This window comes from Perca fluviatilis, chromosome 6 (genome assembly GCF_010015445.1).
Source record: "Perca fluviatilis chromosome 6, GENO_Pfluv_1.0, whole genome shotgun sequence".
Classification (NCBI taxonomy): Eukaryota; Metazoa; Chordata; class Actinopteri; order Perciformes; family Percidae; genus Perca; species Perca fluviatilis.
This window is the reverse complement of record NC_053117.1, coordinates 33068319-33088538: the sequence shown is the minus strand read 5'-3', so window position 1 is coordinate 33088538 and position 20220 is coordinate 33068319. Positions and strand designations below refer to the sequence as shown.

The following is a 20220-nucleotide window of genomic DNA, read 5'->3' as shown; positions in this document are numbered from 1 at the left end:
CACTGTGCTGTATTTGATATTCAATATCTTTGTCACTTTGTCTCTCTTTTTCTAATATCTAAAAATGGCCTGTGCAAAATTTCAGAACTTTAACAACATTAAAAATAAGCCCTAGTAGGTTAAAAAAAAAAATACAGCTATATGAATGCACAACATAAACAAACAATCACAGTCAGCAAGATCTGGGAACAACTGCTAAGCAGTAGAGCATATGCCATATTTATGAAAGTCATACATCAGCATCTTGGTTTTGGAAAATGCTGGCTCAGTGAGGATGGAAGGTCCAAACGGAGAGAACATGATGTATTTTCAGATTTAGCAGCATTAGTGTGGATTAGGGCTGCACGATATGAGGAAAATATCTAATTGTGATTATTTTGACTGATATTGCGATATGATTCACGATATTGGAGAGAATGATCTTTTTTGTATCATTATTCTCATTTTCATTGAAAATTATTAATTAATTAAATGATTATAGTGTGCGTTTTGCGAGGATCTGTACCAAACAAAGATTTTTTTTTTCTTTAGTCTGTAGGATACAATTTGTAGGCCGGAATGTCTCTGCAGCACAACAATACTTTATTTTAGAATGGTTTGACACATATTTTGCCTTTGGATATTTCGATTTGGATATTGCACTAGTCCATATTGTGATTTTGATAAAATTGCGATTGATTGTGCAGCCCTAGTGTGGACATGACTTCAGGCACTCTAACACCATTAATACAGAAGTAAAAGTCAAGTGACATCCTAGAAATTAGGCCAGACACTTTGATGTGAGTTAACACCGGTAATGGTCTATCATGTAAAAAAGCAGCGAGTGAAGATGCTTTTTCTGCCCAAAAGAGGCTATTTTTAAAACCAAGAGAAATTCCTCCTGAGATCCCACACAGGTTGTAGGAGATTAATCTTCCTTTTGCACTTGAGCGGCTCGCTGATGCTCCTAGACATTTTTTTCTCCCTTTTATGGTTACTTTCACTCAAACGTTGCTAAATACGGTCAGCGGGAGCATCAGGGTCAAATCAGAGAGCTTTGGATAGACGCTGTAATTAGCAGAGAAAGTGGGAGCAGGTTGGGGTTGAGTCAGAGGGGGTCACTTGAGTTGGTGTTGAGAGAAGAGGTGTAATTGAAGATTTCTACTCAGGTTTAATGAGGAAACATTGAAGCCTGTAGACTGAAACAGTGGAAAGCTACAGTACAGGTTCCTCTCTCGGACAGTATGTACACGTGGCTCTTGTCTCTGACACCCTTTTCCCAGTGGACAAATAAACCCACTTCCAGCCCCAAACAGCTGGCTTTTGTCTTTAGAAAGCTCACAATCAGCATTTATTCCCAGGACAAATGACTCGCAGTAGTCACAGGTATTTATCAGCTACAGCTCTGACTGGCAGTGAGGGTGGACATTGTAATTTTCGCCCCCTTTTCCGGCATGATGCTATGACGTGTGTTGCCTCCGTTGGTAACTTCTGTCAGCTCGGCCACAAATTCCATCCGTCTCCTGCCCAAACAGCGCTCAAACATTGCTCCAAATTAGTCGGCACAAAGTTTGAAAGAGACTGAATTGTAACTACAATAAAAAAATAAAAAAAGTAACCACTGTTTAACCACATTTTCACTTGTCTTCGTGCTGCTTTCTAGTGTTTACTGTTTACTAGTCTGGATCAACGGAAGTACATTTTCAGGATAATTGCCCGACATCCAGTGCGTGGCTCGCAGCAGGCCTGCTTGATTCTTTCAGAGAATGATTATACAGATTTACAGAGAATAGGTTTATGGCTTTTACTATCTAACTGGGACATTTTGGGACCGATTGATGGGTATTGCTATGGACGAACACATGGTGATATGGACTGGTGTGAGCAAATTACATTTAACCATGTATCCAGCCAATTTAAATAGCTCACGTCATTTATTATTGTAGGTGGCGTTTTCTTTTTTTCTTTTTTTGGGGGGGGGGGGGATTTTCCCCTTTATTTCAGAGTGACAGTGGATAGACAGGAAAGGTGGGAGAGAGAGAGATGGGGGATGACACGCAGCAAAGGGCTGCGGGTCAGATTCGAACCCGGGCCGCTGCAAAGGACTCAGCCTACATGGGGCGCACACTCTACTGGGTGAGCTAGAGGTCGCCCCGTATGTGCCGTTTTCTTTTGGTGCAAATGTTCCACCAAAACAAGTTCCTTCCTGAGACTATTTTGCAGAGGCCACTGTCGCTGGGTCCGCAGCTTAGCACCGCCCAAGACAATTGTGGTTGGTTTCAAGGAATGCAAACAAACCAGAGCGTTTTTTTCTCCAATCCTAGAATGTATGTGTGGTATAGCCAGACCTTACTCCACAGCACTGTGGAGATAGGTCTGCCAATGAGAGACCCTGTTTTCCGGCGCGTTTGTGATGTCAAATGTGACACACCAGAAAAAGAACAGAATGGCATACTCATCTACTGGCAATGGAAAACGAGTCTATCGCCTATTTTTAGCAGGTACAGTGGGTCTGGAATATGAAACAGGCCCAGTCAGCACATTACTTCGTACGCACAAATGTGGGACATGCAGAGCGCCACAGTATTACGGCCTAATCTAGGAGGATGTACTCAAGCGTGTTAAACTGCCAAACAATTTTAATCTTTTGTTTATTAAGAAAAGTATGCTAAATTCCTCAGTCAAACATTTTAAACAATCTTGCAAACCTGTGTGATAACAATCTAACGAGAACGAACGAGTCCTGTGAGTACCTGTAATCATAAACAGTAAATACAAAGAGAAAAATCTGCTGAGAGAGCATGGAATTAAACATGTAGGAAGCCACAGCAGGTGGTGCATCCAAAATGTCACTTTCACTGTTCATATTTTTCTACTCTCTGTGAGTATGACTGTCCTTGAAGCTCAGCTCACTTCCACTATCGTCTTTGTCGTCCTCCTCCTCCTGGTTATTAATGTCTTCTCTGCAGAGAGGTGGGAGGAAGAGGGAGGACGGGGTCTGATAAGAGGACAGGTGACGAGCAGCTCAAGCCACGTCTACACTGAGGCTGTGTTCATATAACCAGTCATATAACCAGGCAACGCAGCCTCTTGCAGGGTTGTTTGTGTTCTGAACTAGGGCTGCATAATATTATGTTTTAATCGCTATCACAATTTGTACGATAAACACATCGGGAAAGACTGCAATACTGCACTGGGATTGTTTTGGAGTTAGTTGAAAGACAGTATCAGCAGAAAACGTTTAAAACTGAACTAAAATTGTGCATTTTGTGTTGAGTGCAATGTCCAATATGTTCAGTAAAGAATGTTGCATCACGCATCATGTGTTGCATTTTGCAGTATTCTGAAAGCAGCAAAAAGGCAGAACTGAATACACGTTAAGGTGTTTATTTATCGCAAGTAATATCGTTAGAGAGATATTCAACGTTGTTGCATACTTTTTCCTCATGACGTGCAATCCTAGTCTGAACAGTTAAATCTGAAAAACTGGGCTTGTATGTAGAAACAACTGCCATCTATTTTTTTTAAGCTAAAATACCACACACAAAAAAGTGGCTTATTTTTTATTGCAAAAATCTTTTGATAGTAAAATGAACAATTTTAGTTTTGTATTGCTGAACAAACACAAAAAGAATTGTGTAAAGACATTAGCTTGGGCTTTGGTAAATTGTTTAACAACAACATGGTGACTAAAACAACCAGAATTTCACTAAATATACCAGTAAAGTATAACTTTTAGAATAAAACAGGATCTCACAAGCAGGTGGTAGTGGTACAGTTGAAAATGTCCCCCAGCCACAAAAAAACTCGGCTACATTTAGAAATGAACCTGAAGTGGTGCAGGTACTGGTGCTGCAACCTAGCCTGGATGCCGAACTTATCCCCGCCCACAACATTTGAGGTCGGGAAGTTCATATTCTGACTAGAATCTGAGTATGACGACGTCAGGCTAGCTGCAACCAGCCACCATCCAATGAATCTATGGGCATTTAACTTGATGAAAAGTGACCAATAAGGTGCAAAGGAACAGTGAACCCCAGTCCTTTTCACCATCTTAATTGAGACGCCTATAATTTAGCCTGGAAAGGTCAATAGTAGTGAGAGGCTGCAAAGTGACATTCTTACCGCAGCACAACCAATAAACCTACGCACCTGGAAGGTCCAGACCAGCAGACAGCAGCTGGCTCTGGTCACAGGGGACAGGATCACTGAGAAAGCTTCAGCCTACATTTGCTCACTCCAGCAGCAAGGAATTAAGCTAATCAGCACTGATGCTAGAAGCTAATTTTTAAGCTTACAACAGCTCTGCCTTTTTCCAACTGCATCACAAAGCAAAAAGGGCCATTTTACAGAAGACACACAACACAATGCGTCTATGGCTGCAGAGATGGCCCTGTAAGAGAGTGATGCTCATTATAGAAATCAATATTGAAACTAAAGGCTTTCCCACTTTAGTTTTAGAGATATACATTTTGACCTCTTGGTGGCAATACATTTAAAGTCAGGGGATCAAGCAAGTTATAGAGGATTTGGATTTATCTGGTGAACATGAAGTACTGTATAAAATGTCATGACAACCCATCCAATATTTGTCAAGAGACTGCAAAAGGATACCATGTTGCAACACAACTAATAAAACCCTAATACTCTATGCTGTCTTTTATATTTACTTCACAAAGCTTGAGGTTAAAAAACTCCAAATGAACGAGGTTATCTGAATGCAGAGCCACAACGCAGAGCAGATAAGACTCCTCTGCTGTCCAAAGACATTTCTAACTAGGGCAGTGCAGGATGAAGCTGTGACTAACCGAGCGTTAAACGGCCTGCTGCCACCACCACTGCTGCCGATGGAGGCTTCGCGGACGGCCAGGCGACCAGCAGCCAGCGAGCCAAGGTCAACGGTCACGTGGAGTCTTGAGCGTCCACCAACTGTCCCGGCAACAGTATGCAGGACCATGAAGGGAGAGCAGCCGTGATAAGAGCATCGGGGCAATACGTGGATCAAACACACACTGCTGGGTGTGTGTGTGTGTGTGTGTGTGTGTGTGTGTGTGTGTGTGTGTGTGTGTGTGTGTGTGTGTGTGTGTGTGTGTGTGTGTGTGTCTGACTAATTCATTAAAGTAAATATTGGCCTTGAAGACAACACACAGAGAGAGTGTGAATAAATATACATATATAGAGCTCAACAGTGTGGTTCCGGAAGTAAGAATCCCATTGATTTTCTCCATAAGCATTTTGATTATACGCCATAATGTCTAAACCACCCAAGGTAGACTGACCACTAGGGCTAGGCGACATGGAGAAAATCAAATACCTCGATATCGCAACGATATTGTAGTGTTGACTATTGGTGCTTTCACAAAATATTTACACAATGAGATTTTTGATAAATAATCATCAGTAATGTGGATGTAATGACTAAGTGGGTAAAGGCAAATAATAGAACAGTTATAACAGTCTGGTAAGTTCAGAAAATGACATCACTTTACTGTAATGCAGCCTTTAAAACCAGGAAAAGACACTTATGCCATATTACGATATCCAAAATCTAAGACGATATCTAGTCTCATATCACGATATCGATATAATCGATATATTGCCCAGCTCTACTGACCACGAGCTACGAGGTTGTAAAACAAAAGGTTTCTCATCCTAACAATGCCATAATCCTAAGCGTAAGAGCATTGGTCTGATTGGTCCAACTCGCTGTTACCATGGAAATGTTTACCGTACCCGCGAACGGCTAGAGCGAGCTTCTACCATTAAAGTACAGTATATGATAGTTCTGTACGCGGTCTTGTCACTTTGCCTTTTTTGCCGTTTTCAAAATAGTATTTGGAGCCGAATCAAATGTTTTATGGTCACAATTCATCTCGTAGCTGGTTGGCTTGGTTCCAGGCTTAAAACTCTTGAATATAAGCATTTAAAGAAATGGGAAAAACGGGGAAAAACACTTCAGGAACCACAGCTGTTAAAGAAGTGGTCACTGTTGAGCTCTTTTAGGGCTGCAACAGTTTGTGTATTCATACCGAAGTCATGGTGTGGTGCACACGGACACACGCAGAATACACTGTATACGGTAGGCTATAGTTCATAAACGGGATTTCGGCATTGAAACTTTTAGCTGTACGCCATTAGCAAGGTTAGCAAGATGATCGGCGTGCGATCCGGTCACACTATAGCCGCTTTCACACATGCACTGTGAGCACTGCAAACATGAAACTATCTTGACATTACCCGTCCGAGCTGTATGCGAGAACGCAAATGTCTGAATCAGTCGGATCGGACATGAAATGGTGTCATTGTTTTCCCTGCCAGCTTACTAGTACTTTTTTGTGTAAGAGATTGAGCCCATATTGTAAGGATTTAGAGCAAGTAAGTGGGCGTTTTGATGATATTTTGTGCCACTGCAGCAAAACCGGAAGAAAAACTCGTCATCCTGCCAGGTCAGGGATTTTGGCGGCTGGAACTCAAAACAAGCCAGACTCCAGTCTATAACCCTGGCTGAACCGGATAGCTTTGCCCTTTATTAATTAACCTGTACTAGGCTTTAAACCGGAGGAACTACTGGCTGTTAGTCATCGTCAAGTGCCAGTCTCTTTTACCCATAAACTCTCTTTCCATTAGCCTGGGAAAACACTGACGAACTTCCGGCAAATTTGAGATTTGCTCTGCAAGTCAATCTGGCCGAGAACCCATTCTAGCCCATTTCCAATTTTTCCAAATCGAGGCACCAATCACAACCGTTGAGGCGGGCTTTACACGATGACGATAGCACAGCGACGGCAATCAGCTTTTTGTTTACATTCAACATGACGGAGACCGAAGCGCAGCAACCCGTTGATGCCACTGTCGCTGCTACATCACCCGGATCGTTGGTCTGATTGGTTGAACGTCTATCCAATTGCGCCCAGAGGCATTTGAGCGGCGTCCGTTGGTGAAGCCCCTTTGGAAATGAGCTGTGAATGAACATTCCCCAGACCTACTCTCAGTTACAACTGAGAAGGGTCTGGTGTCAACCAGGCTATCTTTCCGTGGTCCTTTCCTCAAATGACAACGCTAGTACAGTATTTTCACTTCTAATGGACAACACTGCATTTCTCATAGAAGCCTCACATTTTGAAGCATTCATGCAATTTGAATGGTATTCTTCTCTCACCTGCCAAAACAACCATAACAAAAGAGTAAATACTCCAGGACAGTAGGGGTTATAGCTAGTAGTAGTATAGTGTATGTAGCTGGTGTATCCTATCCTGTATCATTTCATCAACTGCTTTCACTTCACTAGCTCGATGCTTTCAAGAGAGGTAGACCTGCATATGGCCGCTTACTAGAGGACAAACGTCTGCAAACTCACACTTCTTAGCCATAAACATGAGCAGCATTGATCTTGCGGCTGAGTGGCAATTTGCCAACCTAATAAAAAAAAAAAAAACTACAGAGGATAAAAATGACCTCACACAGAAAACAGTCATCTCTCATTAAGACATTCCATTTATGTTGAGTTGTGTGGAGATTCATTTGAGAGTGTTGTTTGTGTTGATAAGAAGTTCATTAAGAGGACAGCAGAGAGAAACAGTAGAGTGTTTAAGCACATTTTCACCCAGCGTCATTTGCTGGTTGTAACCGCAGGAATGTTTGTGTTTATTCGCCCCAAACAGCCAATGTGTGTGCTCAAACAGAGAGCATTTACACATTTATTTGTCAACTGTAAAATGTAATAAGATTGTTAAATAACCAACGTCAAGGGAGGGTAATATCGATATCGGCCGATGTCTGGCAACAAACATCCATGACACATCATAATATCTGTGTGACAGAAGTGGAAAATGTAACACTGAAATAGCAAAAGAAAAATAATGTGTGATTTAATCATAAACAGTATTCATTGACTGCCTCATGAAGACATTAACAGATTTGATGGACAATTGAGGTGAAACAGCGTATACCAAAGATTTGAGACACTTGTGCCTTTTTAAAGATTAACACAACACCATGAATACATGCACCATCATTTAAGTGTCAAATAGCCTATAACTGGAACTCGAACGGTTATTTTGAATGCCTCAGTATAACAAACAATATTATCGCAATACTACAGTTGACAATGATCAAATCTTGCAGAAGAATCTATTAGCCTACGTTGTTGGTTGTTTTTCCCACTTCTAATAACTGAAACTTAAAATCAGTATGATAATTTACACAACAAACTTAAAAAGAAGGCTAACTCTTCTGTAGATGTAAACAAAGGTTGGCTAACAGGGTTCGCCCTGCACTAATTTGTCTCATCATGCTTCTCACGTTGCATGTATTGGGACAGAGGACTTCCTTGGGACAGCTGAGGGCCAAAAAAGGACTTTGAAGGAGGTGAGGAAAAACAAGTTGGGACACTAATGAGACGTCAAGTGTGGCACTGTGCCTGAATGACCAAACCGTAAGTCACACACAGCCAGGCGACAGTGACCAGGAACAAATACATATAGGCATAGATGTGCTTCAGTTCCACAAAGTCAATCTGTTTTAGTACGAGTGCCCCTCTAGTGGGAACTCAAAACAGTCAGTCAGAACCTGGCTGTTTGTATTACACAAGAAGGACTACCATGATGCAATTAACATATCTTATAATGAACAGGATTTACATAAACAGGGGATTTCACAATCTTAATGTTTGACGATGATTTAGTTGATGATTTAGCTTTGTTAAACCTTGCTGTAGCGAGCTCAAGCATAACTATGTCTAGAAAATATGCCAACCACTGTTTTATACAAAGTGAGTGGGGGGGGGGAGCCAGCGTTGAGCTATCATTTTCTTGGTCGCGGGTTGAGCCAGCTAACCAAACTTTCTTTTGTCTCCCAAGCAGATGTAATTTAGAGTCGTCATTAAGTAACAAAACAATCGGGTCAGTAGGAATTCAACATCCTATCACATCAGATATTATTGATGTTGTTTTATTCAAAAACTCATGCACCTGTTCACACTCCCAGACCATGTGCAGGTTGACAGAACGTGCAATAGGGAGTAGGAATGGCTTTAGAGACCTATCTCTTCTGAGGTGTCATTTAGGTCGTTTTCATGCAAAAATGCCCAATATTCACTGGTTCCAATCTCTAAAAAGTGGATATTTACTAGTTTTCTTCATCTTCTATACCAGTAAACTAAGTATCTTTGGGTTTTGGACGAAAAAAAAAAAAACCTATACATTTTCTGGAGAGAAGTTTGCCAGGCCTATCCAGCGAAAAAAACTCAAACTTTCAGGCATCAAGGTAATATGGAAATTGGTTACTGTGACAGCACACTTCGCAAATAGGGGACATTGTGTAAAGCAGATATACATCCCATGTTAAACTCCTTGGCACAGTTTCAGAGACATTATTCAGAGTATCAGTGATACCGGTGAGATAGCTCTTTTCTCTGCGAGGCGAGTTATTCAGTGGGCCGGGTTGGATTACTCAACGCCCCCTGCATGCATTACACAGGGGCTGGTGGTAGAACGCATGAGTGGAGGTGGGGTTGACTCTGTTTAACCTTTGAAACAGTCCCACTGAGGGGAAGACTAAGATTAACCCAAAGATATTCAATTAACAATGACAAAACAGAAAAGCATCACGGTTGAAGCTGGAGACAGCTGTCATTTTTGTTTGGTAATTGAAATAATTATGACGACGGATGATTATTCAACCACCAAAATTAAATATATCCAAGTTTAAGAACGAACTGCCAAGCTAAACTTTTGAGCCAACATGGATGAAAAATCCTAAAAATGCTCCAATTAATGGAAAGTTATACATGTACAGTTCCATGTCCAATCCTAAAAGAGGGATCCCTTCTCCTTGTGGGGCGTGTATGGCTAGAGGGAGTCCTATGTTGTAGAGATTGTAAAGTCATCTGAGGCAAAGTAAATAAAATTGACATTTTTTCTTGATTGAGCTCCAGAACCAGCGAGTAAGCGGGCCTCGAGTAGAGAGGGGATGTGTCATTGTTATTGATGCTTAATTAAGGAATTGCACTGTAATCACTACTTGAAAACAAAGTGAAAGTTGCACTGCTTTAGACTTTTGAAATATTGATAAAAGTTTAATCAATTCAATCATCAACCTAATTTTAATACAGACACATTTACTTTAAATCCGGATGTGTTATTGACTCACTTACTGTATGGAAAAGCATGACTGCCATTTCAGTCAATGCAGCTTCTGTGCAGATAGTCAAATAAATAGCTAGAGACGCCATTGTGTTATGGTTTCCTTAACGTTTATGGTTTATTCCCTTTTAACATGTTTATGTATGCACCATCCACCAAGAAAAAATAAAAAAATCAGTGTAGCCTGAGTGTTAAGTTACTTAATTGGCTATAAATAACTTTCCAATTCTGATTCTGAAAAATAATGTTATTTAATGGTTTTAAATCATTTTTTTTTGTTTAGCACTGGACCCCACATGTCCCCTTTATCTCTCACACAACAAGCCGAGAGGCCTTTCAAGCCTTGCACCTGCTCTAATGCTGCAATTCAACTACACAAAATCAAACTTTGAAGCTAATATATTCAGCCGACTTATAACTTTATTATACTTTCACGTTATTATAACAACACTCTGACTGAACCAGCAGGAGCATGACATTACTTAGTCTATCCCATGATAACAGTGTGAAAATATTGTGACATTCCCAGCAGCCATGAGGACGTGAACCACGCACCAAACAGAAGTTGTTATTTCTTAATACGGAGCCGTTTCTGTGATTGATCATGTTGTGGCAGGATTTACCCCGTCGGCAGGAGCCAGCAGCTAACTAACTAGCTTAATTAGCTCCCCTGCTAACCTGACAACCCAGCTAGCTAGCTTGACTGGTTGGCCAACGTCTGACAAACCTGACTAACTTATTTTGAGGTCGATGTCTCCAGGAGGGGGAAACCGTCGTGTTTTTACTCGTAACGGTTCAGTTTACCTTATCGCTGATATTCTCGGTGCTGTCAGGGTCTCCTCCGCCTCCGCCTCGCTTTCTCAGCTCCGTCATGTTTCGCTCGTTTCGCTGCCCGGGACGTTAATGTGTCACATAAGCCGACACCGAGGGGGAGGAGGGAGGGAGGGAGGAAGAAGGGGACACCAATCCTGGGGTTTTATTAGATAAAGTCCTGGATTTTTTTTTTTTAACCCGGGCTTGACTTTAATGCTTGGTCCGTGAAGAAGGTCAGCTCTCCTGAAAGTCAGCCGGTGCTGCCAAAGTGTAGCAACAGAGCTCGACAAAACACTAACGACAGCACTGCGTGTGTTTGTTTATCACCGCAGTCCCAATCCCTGCTCCCCTCCTCCTAGAGTCAAGCTTTTCAAAGTAAGGGCACGCAGCTTCCGGTAGTTACTTTCGAAGTAAATGCTTTGCTGAGGAATAAGCTGCTTCCATTTATTGTTATTCTTCTTCAATCGATGCTGACTCTGCGCCAGTGGTTGAACGTAACTAACTTCGATTCATTTACTCAGGGGCTGTACTTTAACTACAATTTTGAGGTTACTTGTAGCTACATGATTGTTTCTATTTTATAGGCCTATACCTTATACCACTATAGCTACATCCATTGGTGGAAAAAGTACTCAGACCATTTACTAAAGTTAAAGTAGTAATACCTATAATCTTTGACAACGACAGTAACCCAAGTGGACTTTGAAAGAGAATAATAGAATAAAAAACCACAACTTGGGAAAAAGAAAAGATACATTCATTATGATATACTGTATATTTATGATATGTTAAAAGTCAATACAAATGTTGGGGGAAAAAGTAGTAGCCTAATGCTGCGTTCCAGACACAATTTTTATCCCGTAAGTTACAACTTCAAGTCACAACTCACGACTTGGTAGCGTGCAGGCAAAGTCATGACACACCCTTCTAGTTAGCGTTAGCATTAGCTAGCGGCTACCTACCATTGACGTTAGCTAGCGCTAGCTGATACTAGCGATTTCTAGTCGGCGACATATTTTGGGCTTCATTTAATAAACATAACCTGTAGTAGTACACAATCGTATGTGTATTGTTTTGATTACAATGTGCAGAATTACTTTACGTTGCCTATTTATGTCTATTTATTTCTATTTCTCACTGTTAATCACTGGCGTCTGTACAGCATCAACAGGGGTCGACATTGTTGTTTATGTGTGTGTGTGACGTTGAAACTGTAACTGGGAGTCAGGGGCGCCGGACTGGCAGGAAAAAGGGGACTGAGTACCCAGGGCCCTCATGTGAGGAGGGTCCAAAAAGATGCTAGAATGAATAGCTGTAGATGCAGGGAGGGGCCCAGAATTTTGTGCTACGCCCCTGCTGGGAGTACAATGATCTGGTACGAGTTCACAAGTAGTAAGTTATGGGTTTGACTGCCATTCCAGGGCACTTTCACAGGTAGAAGGTTGTGAAAACACGAGTTACAGGTTGCCTGGAACGCAGCATAATACCACAGTGTAGAAATACTCTGTTACAGCTGCAACAAAATGCAACTGCAATAAAGTCCTGCATTCAAAAACTTACTTGAGTAAACGTATGAAGCATCAAAATATACTTAAATTACTCAAATTAAAAGTACTTTTTATGTAGAATGTCCTGTTTAGGCTTACTTGTTAAATTTGTTGATAATATTTCTTCTTCTTTTCCTTAAGTAAACTTTTGTATTCAGGACTTGTAATGCAGCATTCTTCTTACACAACAGTGCTGGTTTATTCAAGTAATCAAGGTTCTCTCACAAATACATCATTTCTTGAATAAAAGTGAAAGATTTTTTTTTTTCATTATATGAAACAATTTTAAAGGTCCGCCTGTGATCCTACCATAAACTCAACCACTGGAAAGAAAAATCCAAATATTGTCAGAACTTTCACTAAACAGGAGCTTTCAGATTTTGTGAAGGTGAAGGTTTGTATTCACGTGATCAGATATTGCACTATTCCTTCCCTCTCTTTTGTATATTTTTTATAAAATTGTAAATTCTATCGTATATTTCTTACTGTCATTTCTGTTTTTATTCTTTACATGTTCAGTGAGTATTGTACTTTGAGAGCAAAGATTGACCAGAGTCAAATTCCTTGTTTGTTTACGCAAACCTGGCCAATAAAGCTGATTCTGATTCTGAGTAAACGTAGTAGCAGAATCCTTCACTTATGTCAAAGTAGTAAATTACCAAAAATATAAAAAATACATTTCAAGTAAAACAATAGCCCTTCTGAAATATTTGTCTTTAAAATCTCTTCCAATAAGAACATGTTTTCTCCCACATCACTATCAGATTGTGTTTTATCTTTTATTATTGTAAAATGTGTTTTTCATAGAGCCATACATTTGTGGAGTCCAAATTATTATCTCCCTCTGAAATGCTATGGAGTGAAAGTAGAAAGTGTCAACAAAAGTAATATTTATAATTTATATGGCCCGTGATACAATTATTTACCTGTCCGTCCTATATTCTATTAAGTAATTCCAATGTTTCCCATTGAGTGTAGGGTATATTGCTTATTTTAGGGGGAGGTTTATTTTGAAGTACAAGCCACACATTTTCCGGTCTTAGTTTGTGTTTCTCAACTTTACACAGGTCTGCTGGCGCTGCTGCTGTGGAGACAGCCCTCTCTCTCTCTCTCTCTCTCTCTCTATCTCCAGTCAATCTATACTTGGTTGACCGACTTGCTTCATGCTGCGGTAGGCAACTACCAGTAATAATCGGTGCCCTAACTTAGACCCCTTTAAATATCAAATATTGAAAGGGATGTGGAAGCCCATTTCCGCCAATGTGATGAAAAAAAAATCCTGTAAGTCAGAGAAATGTTCTGAAAATAATGAGTAAGTTTAGCATCTAAAAATAATAGTTTCTTAAAATATTGACTTAATATCTCAAAATAATAACTTGGTTTCTCACAATAATATGAAACTTTCTCAAAATGATTATGTTTCTAAAAAATAATGACAAACTATCAAAATGAGTTAGTATCTCAAAGTATACTATTTCAATTAATGTGTCTATCATTATTTTGAGACACTATCTCATTATTTTGAGATTGTACAGTATCTCATTATCACTTACAAGATCTTTTTTTCTCATCACATTGGCAGAAATGGGCTTCCATACTTTACTATAAAACACATCACCAACTTTCATGTTTTATCTGTGCACTTTTTCCTGTTTTTAAATTGTTTTTTATTTCCCTTTTGGATTTCTTCAAACAAAAGCAGATTTTGCTGTTTCTCAGGATTGATAATTCTAACAGACATTAAAATAACAGTATGGGGTTACTTCAGATTCATCACATGAACCTTGGTCAATACATTTCATTCAAAAAATGTTTTATATACACTTTAATTTTGTTAAATAAATGAGTTAAATTTGTACTAATTTGTAAGTTGATATATCCATCATTCAAACTAGCTTGTAATATATATACAGTACTGTGCAAAAGTTTTAGGCAGGTATGAAAAAATGCTGTAAACTAAGAATCCTTTCAAAAATGGAGTTTATTTTCATCAATTAACAAAACGCAGTGAATGAACAGAAGAGAAATCTAAATCAAATCAATATTTGGTGTGACCACCCTTTGCCTTCAAGACAGCATCAATTCTTCTAGGTACACTTGCACAAAGTTTTTGAAGGAACTCGACGCCGCCGCCACGTGGCATCTCCATGTGTGTATGTTTACATCCGCTGTATACAGCGTTGACATACACGTGGATAGCTCAAAATGCGTACAGATAACATGCCATTTGGCTTTAGGAAAGTTTGCGTGTATTTTATTTTTTTTTTTTTTTTTTTTTTTGTTTTTTTTTTTTTTTTTTTTTTTTTTTGATGGATAAGTATCTGCCTGTATTGAGGACACCATTAATCCTGACCAAATCTCCAACTCCATTTGCAGAAATGCAGCCCCAAACTTGCAAGGAACCTCCACCATGCTTCACTGTTGCCTGCAGACACTCATTATCGTACCGCTCTACAGCCCTTTGGCGAACAACCTGCCTTCTGCTACAGCCAAATATTGCAAATTTTGACTCATCAGTCCAGAGCACCTGCTGCCTATGTTTTCGTGTATAGTTGAGTCGCTTGGCCTTGTGTCTGTGTCGGAGGTATGGCTTTTTGACTTCAACTCTTCCACGAAGACCACTTCTGGCCAGACTTCTCCAGACAGTAGATGGGTGTACCTGGGTCCCACTGGTTTCTGCCAGTTCTGAGCTGATGGCACTGCTGGACATCTTCCGATTTCGAAGGGAAATAAGCTTGATGCGTTTTTCATCGGCTGCACTAAGTTTCCTTGGCCGACCACTGCGTCTACGATCCTCGACGTTCCCTGACTTTTTGCAAGTGTACCTATAGGAATTGATGCTGGTTTGAAGGCAAAGGGTAGTAACACCAAATATTTATGTGCTTTAGATGGGTTTTTGGTCGCTCACTTTGCATTTTGTAAATTGATAAAAATAAACAATCATTATTTATGTTTTTGAAAGCATTCTTAGTTTACAGCATTTATTCCACACCGGCCTAAGACTTTTGCACAGTACTGTATATATACGATACGATTTTTTGGGGGCATTTCAGCCTTTAATGGAAAGAACAGCTAAATGTGAAAGGGGAGAGAGAGGGGGAAGACATGCAGGAATTCTTCACAGGTCAGACTCGAACCCTGGACCTTCTGCGTCAAGGCATACACCTCCATGTATGTGCGCCTGCTCTACCAACTGAGCTAACCCAGCCACTGTATATGTATATTTTTTATACTGTATTCATTATAATTTGCAGATTCCTTTATTTCCCTCACATTAACAATTTGTGCCCACAATTTACAAAAGATTACATAACACATCATGAAGACAACTTGCCCCAAAACTCAAAATAAAAGAACTGACTGTGTTTTTGGTGGTAAACAGCAATTATTTATTGAAATGAAATTAAAAAGAATAAGTAGCAGATCTATTGCATTATTGTAACATTTTGTTTCTGTAAGGGGACGGGGTTTCTCTACGGGTTTTTTTCTCTTGTAGGATGTAGTGAACACAAATATACAAGAAACATTCAGCTATCACAGATTGCACGCCAGATACTGTAGTAATGCAGTCTAATACAAGACCACCAAAATAATCCAAGATTTTCTCTTTTTTTTCCTTCTTCTTCTCTCATTAGTCCTTAATTTTCTCCATAAAGAGTACAAAAGTCCACCCAGAGTTGGGGACATGATCTCCAGCTCTGTATACAAACCTGTCAGTCGGTCATTAGGGACAACTCATAAGACAATGTATCCATCAAAAAAAAATAAAGAATAAAACCAACAAAATATAATGCTTAAAACATGTACAATGCACTGACACAGAAAGTCAGCTGTGTTAATAGACATGCAACAAGTAACAAAACTTGCTGAAATCCAAATAATCATAAAAAAAAATCTAAAACCAGTTATAATTGCATAAATACTTTGTACAGTTCATTTATCCGCTGTGAAATGCACCTTTCTGTTAAAATAACAACATAAAACGGCATTCAATAAAAACCTGTGATTCCTTTTGACTTTTCTTTTAGTACATGTGAAGGTGCAAAGGAACTCTTGATTGATAGAAGCCGACTTTTCAGCTAGATGGCATGATTGCACACTAAATTACAGTACATAAATGCAGAATGATCAATAACAAGAGTGCATATTATTATTATAACATCACGGGAGCTGTAGGGGCGAATATTAACGGATCGTTTTTTGACACGTTTGAGACTCTGTGAAGACGAGTGAGAAACAAAAAGAAAACAGTTCTCTCTGGGGAAAAAAGAAAGCAGCACTTGAATGCAGTTATTGCCCACAGAAAAAAAAAACTTTAACACATGTATGAAGAGAGAGGAGGGCAGAAGAAAACATGTACAGACTTTACATAAAAACAAAAACACTTTTTTAATGTTCAACTATTAAACCCAGCAGCAGCAGCAGCCATCCAGCAGAGGAAATGGGGATAAATTATGAACTTGTAAAATTGCTAAACTGTTGTAAACATATGAACCCCCTGCTATTCATGTGTCAATATGGTTGAAAAAAATTATAAAGCTGTATGCAATACTTAAAATTATATAATTTAAATCATAATAGCCTATCGTATCTAATCTTTAAATTTTAAAATATCTCTTTTTTATTAAAAAAAAAATTTTTTTTTAAAAAAAAAAAAAAAAATATAAAAAAAAAAAAAAAAAAAAATATATATTTTTTAACAACAAACAAAAAAAACTAACTTTTTGTAGCAACAAAAAAGCCATTGTTGTGTATTTGCTTGGTCATTGTTATTATCCCTGCAGTGTGTCCATCATGATTTGTGTTGCTTTAAGTTATTCGTCTGTTTTTCTGACTAAATAATGACGACTAGACATGTCATTTTCTTTAATTCTGTCCTCGTTTTTTTCTTCTTCTCGTGGCCCATGTTTTGTTTTTGTCTGTTATATGAATTTATGGGACGACTCTAAAATGGACAGTGACACATCAGCAGTGATAGTAACCAGGCAAACTCAACAAAAGCCTAACAAGTGGGAACTGTGAACATTGACGAATATACAAAAATCTGATTTTTGGCACAAATTAAACTTCCTAGCTTTTATAGTCACAGGTAATTCCTCTGACCTTCTCAAAACCTTCAATCAGCTAAATACATCTTGAGCCACCTGATCTCAGGACAACTAAACTAAATGAATTCAAATGATTATTTACATATTTTCCAATGCTTATAATAATTTCATTCTTTACTGCACAGACTCTTTACAAGGTGTTCGGCTGCTGCTCCTGCGGTTTAACATCTTTTGCGAGGACTGAGGATAAAGTGTGTTGAGTGCCACATTTTCTAATGAGCCGTAATAATGCCACAGGGTCAGAGTGAAGGACTGCAAACCACAAATCTGAATAGAAACCAACAAGAAAATAAAAACCACAATATACGCTACAAATCCCTTTTTTGTGTGCATTCAAAAAGCCGCTTTCATGCTGTACAGTAACTAAATAAGGCTACATGAAAAAGACATGAGGGAAAGTTAATGTGTAGCAATATTACATAACTAATTTCTCTTTTTTCACAGATGATGAACCCATGATGATCTTGAAATAAACTGAGCGATATGGTTTAAAAATAAAATCAAAGTAAAATCTGAAATGATAATGTGTCCAGTCTTTAGACAGCAGCAACAACAATTCTCCAAATGGGAATTCATATAAAGGACCGATTATAAAGAAAAAAAAAAAAATCATAATTTATACATCAAAACAATTTGGCAAAAAAAAGGGATACAAAATCTCTCTATGATGGTGATGGCTTGACACTGTGGGCAACACGCAGAAAATAAACTTTGTAAACAACAACTACAAAAAATGATCAGGAAATTAAAAATAAGTAATTTTGCATAACTAGACTCACTAGTAAAGTCAACCCACAGACATTAATTATTGACATTCATATCCCTTCCTCTGGACTCGCCGTGACTCGTGACGCAGACTACACACAATCAATTTCTTTTCTTTTTTTTTTTAAAGCCAGGAGTGGTTAGTCACAACGCTATGTTACAGGCAATATGTTTTTGTTTTTTCCTCATTGACCTTATCTTTTGTTCTGTCTGTTCCTCTTACAGTTAAAAAGGCCATGATAAGTATTTACAATATTAACAAGTTTGTTATGTCTTACGGTGAAAGAGGAAGGAGTTTTCCCTGTTTCCCTGTCTCAAAGCAAAAATGGTGAGTGATTGATTCAGGCGTGCCGAATCAAGGTTTTTTTTCTTCTTTTTTCTTCCTCCAGGTGAGTGCAGGTGGTAAAAGTGGTGATTGAGTTTTTTTTTGTTTGTTTTTTTTCCATTTCCTTTCAATCTGTTTTCATCGTTTTTTTCCCCACCTCGTTTGCTGAGACAGCCGACTTTCCCTCCTGTTACAAGCTGTCAGTGTTACAGTACATGTTGGTTACTGGACGTACGAGATATAGGATAGAAGGGGGGGTTGGAGGGAGAGCGTTTTGGGATACGTGAGCGGCGTTGAGGGAACGACAAGGCAGTTGGAGGAATGAAATGCTCCTCACTTTCCGAGTCCGCAGCAGGATGGGGGTTTCTTCCGGGTGGAGGTGGAGCTCAGTTTCTGCAGCCGTCCTCGGCGCTTCGCTCATGTTGAAGGTTGTAGTAACAGTTCTGACAAACTCGCACCGGTGACGAGATCTTCAGCCTTTTGATCTCTGATTGGAAGCGACTGCACCTGCAGAACAATGGGAGATGAGGTGGACATTTTAAAAAAAGTGTGGTAGGTGGGAAATTCAGGTTCTCACAGGAGAAGGATGCCGAGAAGTAAAAGGTGAGAATCAAAAAAATGGAAGAAAAATACAAATATGTACAGTGACTAGGGTTGGGTACCGAAACTCGGTGCCAATAGGGAACCGGTGCCGACGTAAACGGTAGTAACGAGACCGAATAAGAACGAAAGTTTCGGTGCCTCATTTCGGTGCTTGACTTTACACTACACCTGACAGCATGTAACGTTAGCCTACCTTTAGCTAGCAGCTGGATTAAACACCGGTAAAATGTTGACAGCTAACGTTAAACAGTGTAAAGTGTGACTGTATTTCACTGTGGAGGACTTCAACAGCGGGATGTAACAGTCGGAATTCATAGATATGCAGTATGTTTATATGGTCGGAATTAAACAACACAGACGGTGCGTTCACTTGCAGCTGCCGTTGTCGGAATTAAACAACACAGACGGTGCTTTCACTTGTAGCTGCCGTCGTCGGAATTAAACAACACAGACGGTGCATTCACTTAAAACAGGTAGCCTCGTGGTGCATTCACAGTAATTGTAAAATACCCTTTTCCCATCTGGGGTTCAACATTAATATACTGGTGAAATAAGTTATTGTTATTGTTATAGTTATTACATTATTATTAAATCTTTAATTTTGACCATGGCCTTAGCAATAAACAAGTCACTGACTGTTGTTTACTACCCTTATTTTTTTTCTTCTTCTTTTTTTTTAACTTTATTGAAAAGTACCGGTTCAGGCACCGGCACCGTTTTAAAAGTATCGATTTAGCACCGGAATCGAAAAAAAAACGATACCCAACCCTAACAGTGACCCCTTCAGTTTTAGCACACTTTACTGTGACATAAAATTAATCTACAATATAATAAATTTACTTTTTCCACACAATAACCCCATAATGACAAAGCAAAAGCCTGTTTTAGAAACTTTTGAAAAATGTATTCAATATCCCAAAAATCTAATCTCTCATTTA

General features: G+C 39.2%; 2 protein-coding genes across 10 annotated transcripts in view; both read right to left on the bottom strand.

The window, feature by feature from the left end:
• Nucleotides 1-11293, bottom strand: part of cds1 (CDP-diacylglycerol synthase (phosphatidate cytidylyltransferase) 1) — a 35571-nt gene extending 24278 nt beyond the window's left edge. For both annotated transcript variants that reach the window (XR_005639474.1, XM_039802687.1), the window contains exon 1: nt 10926-11293. Coding sequence is in view for 1 of the 2 variants with exons in the window: in XM_039802687.1 (XP_039658621.1) it covers nt 10926-10994 (69 nt within the window). In the remaining variant the exon portion in view is untranslated. The remainder of the gene's footprint in view (nt 1-10925) is intronic.
• A 6735-nt stretch (nt 11294-18028) lies between these two features.
• The window catches only part of wdfy3 (WD repeat and FYVE domain containing 3), a 113282-nt gene continuing 111090 nt past the window's right edge, over nt 18029-20220 (bottom strand). For all 8 annotated transcript variants that reach the window (XM_039804502.1, XM_039804498.1, XM_039804501.1 and 5 more), the window contains one exon: nt 18029-19186. In XM_039804502.1, coding sequence (XP_039660436.1) covers nt 19066-19186 — 121 coding nt within the window. In that variant the 3' untranslated portion in view covers nt 18029-19065. The remainder of the gene's footprint in view (nt 19187-20220) is intronic.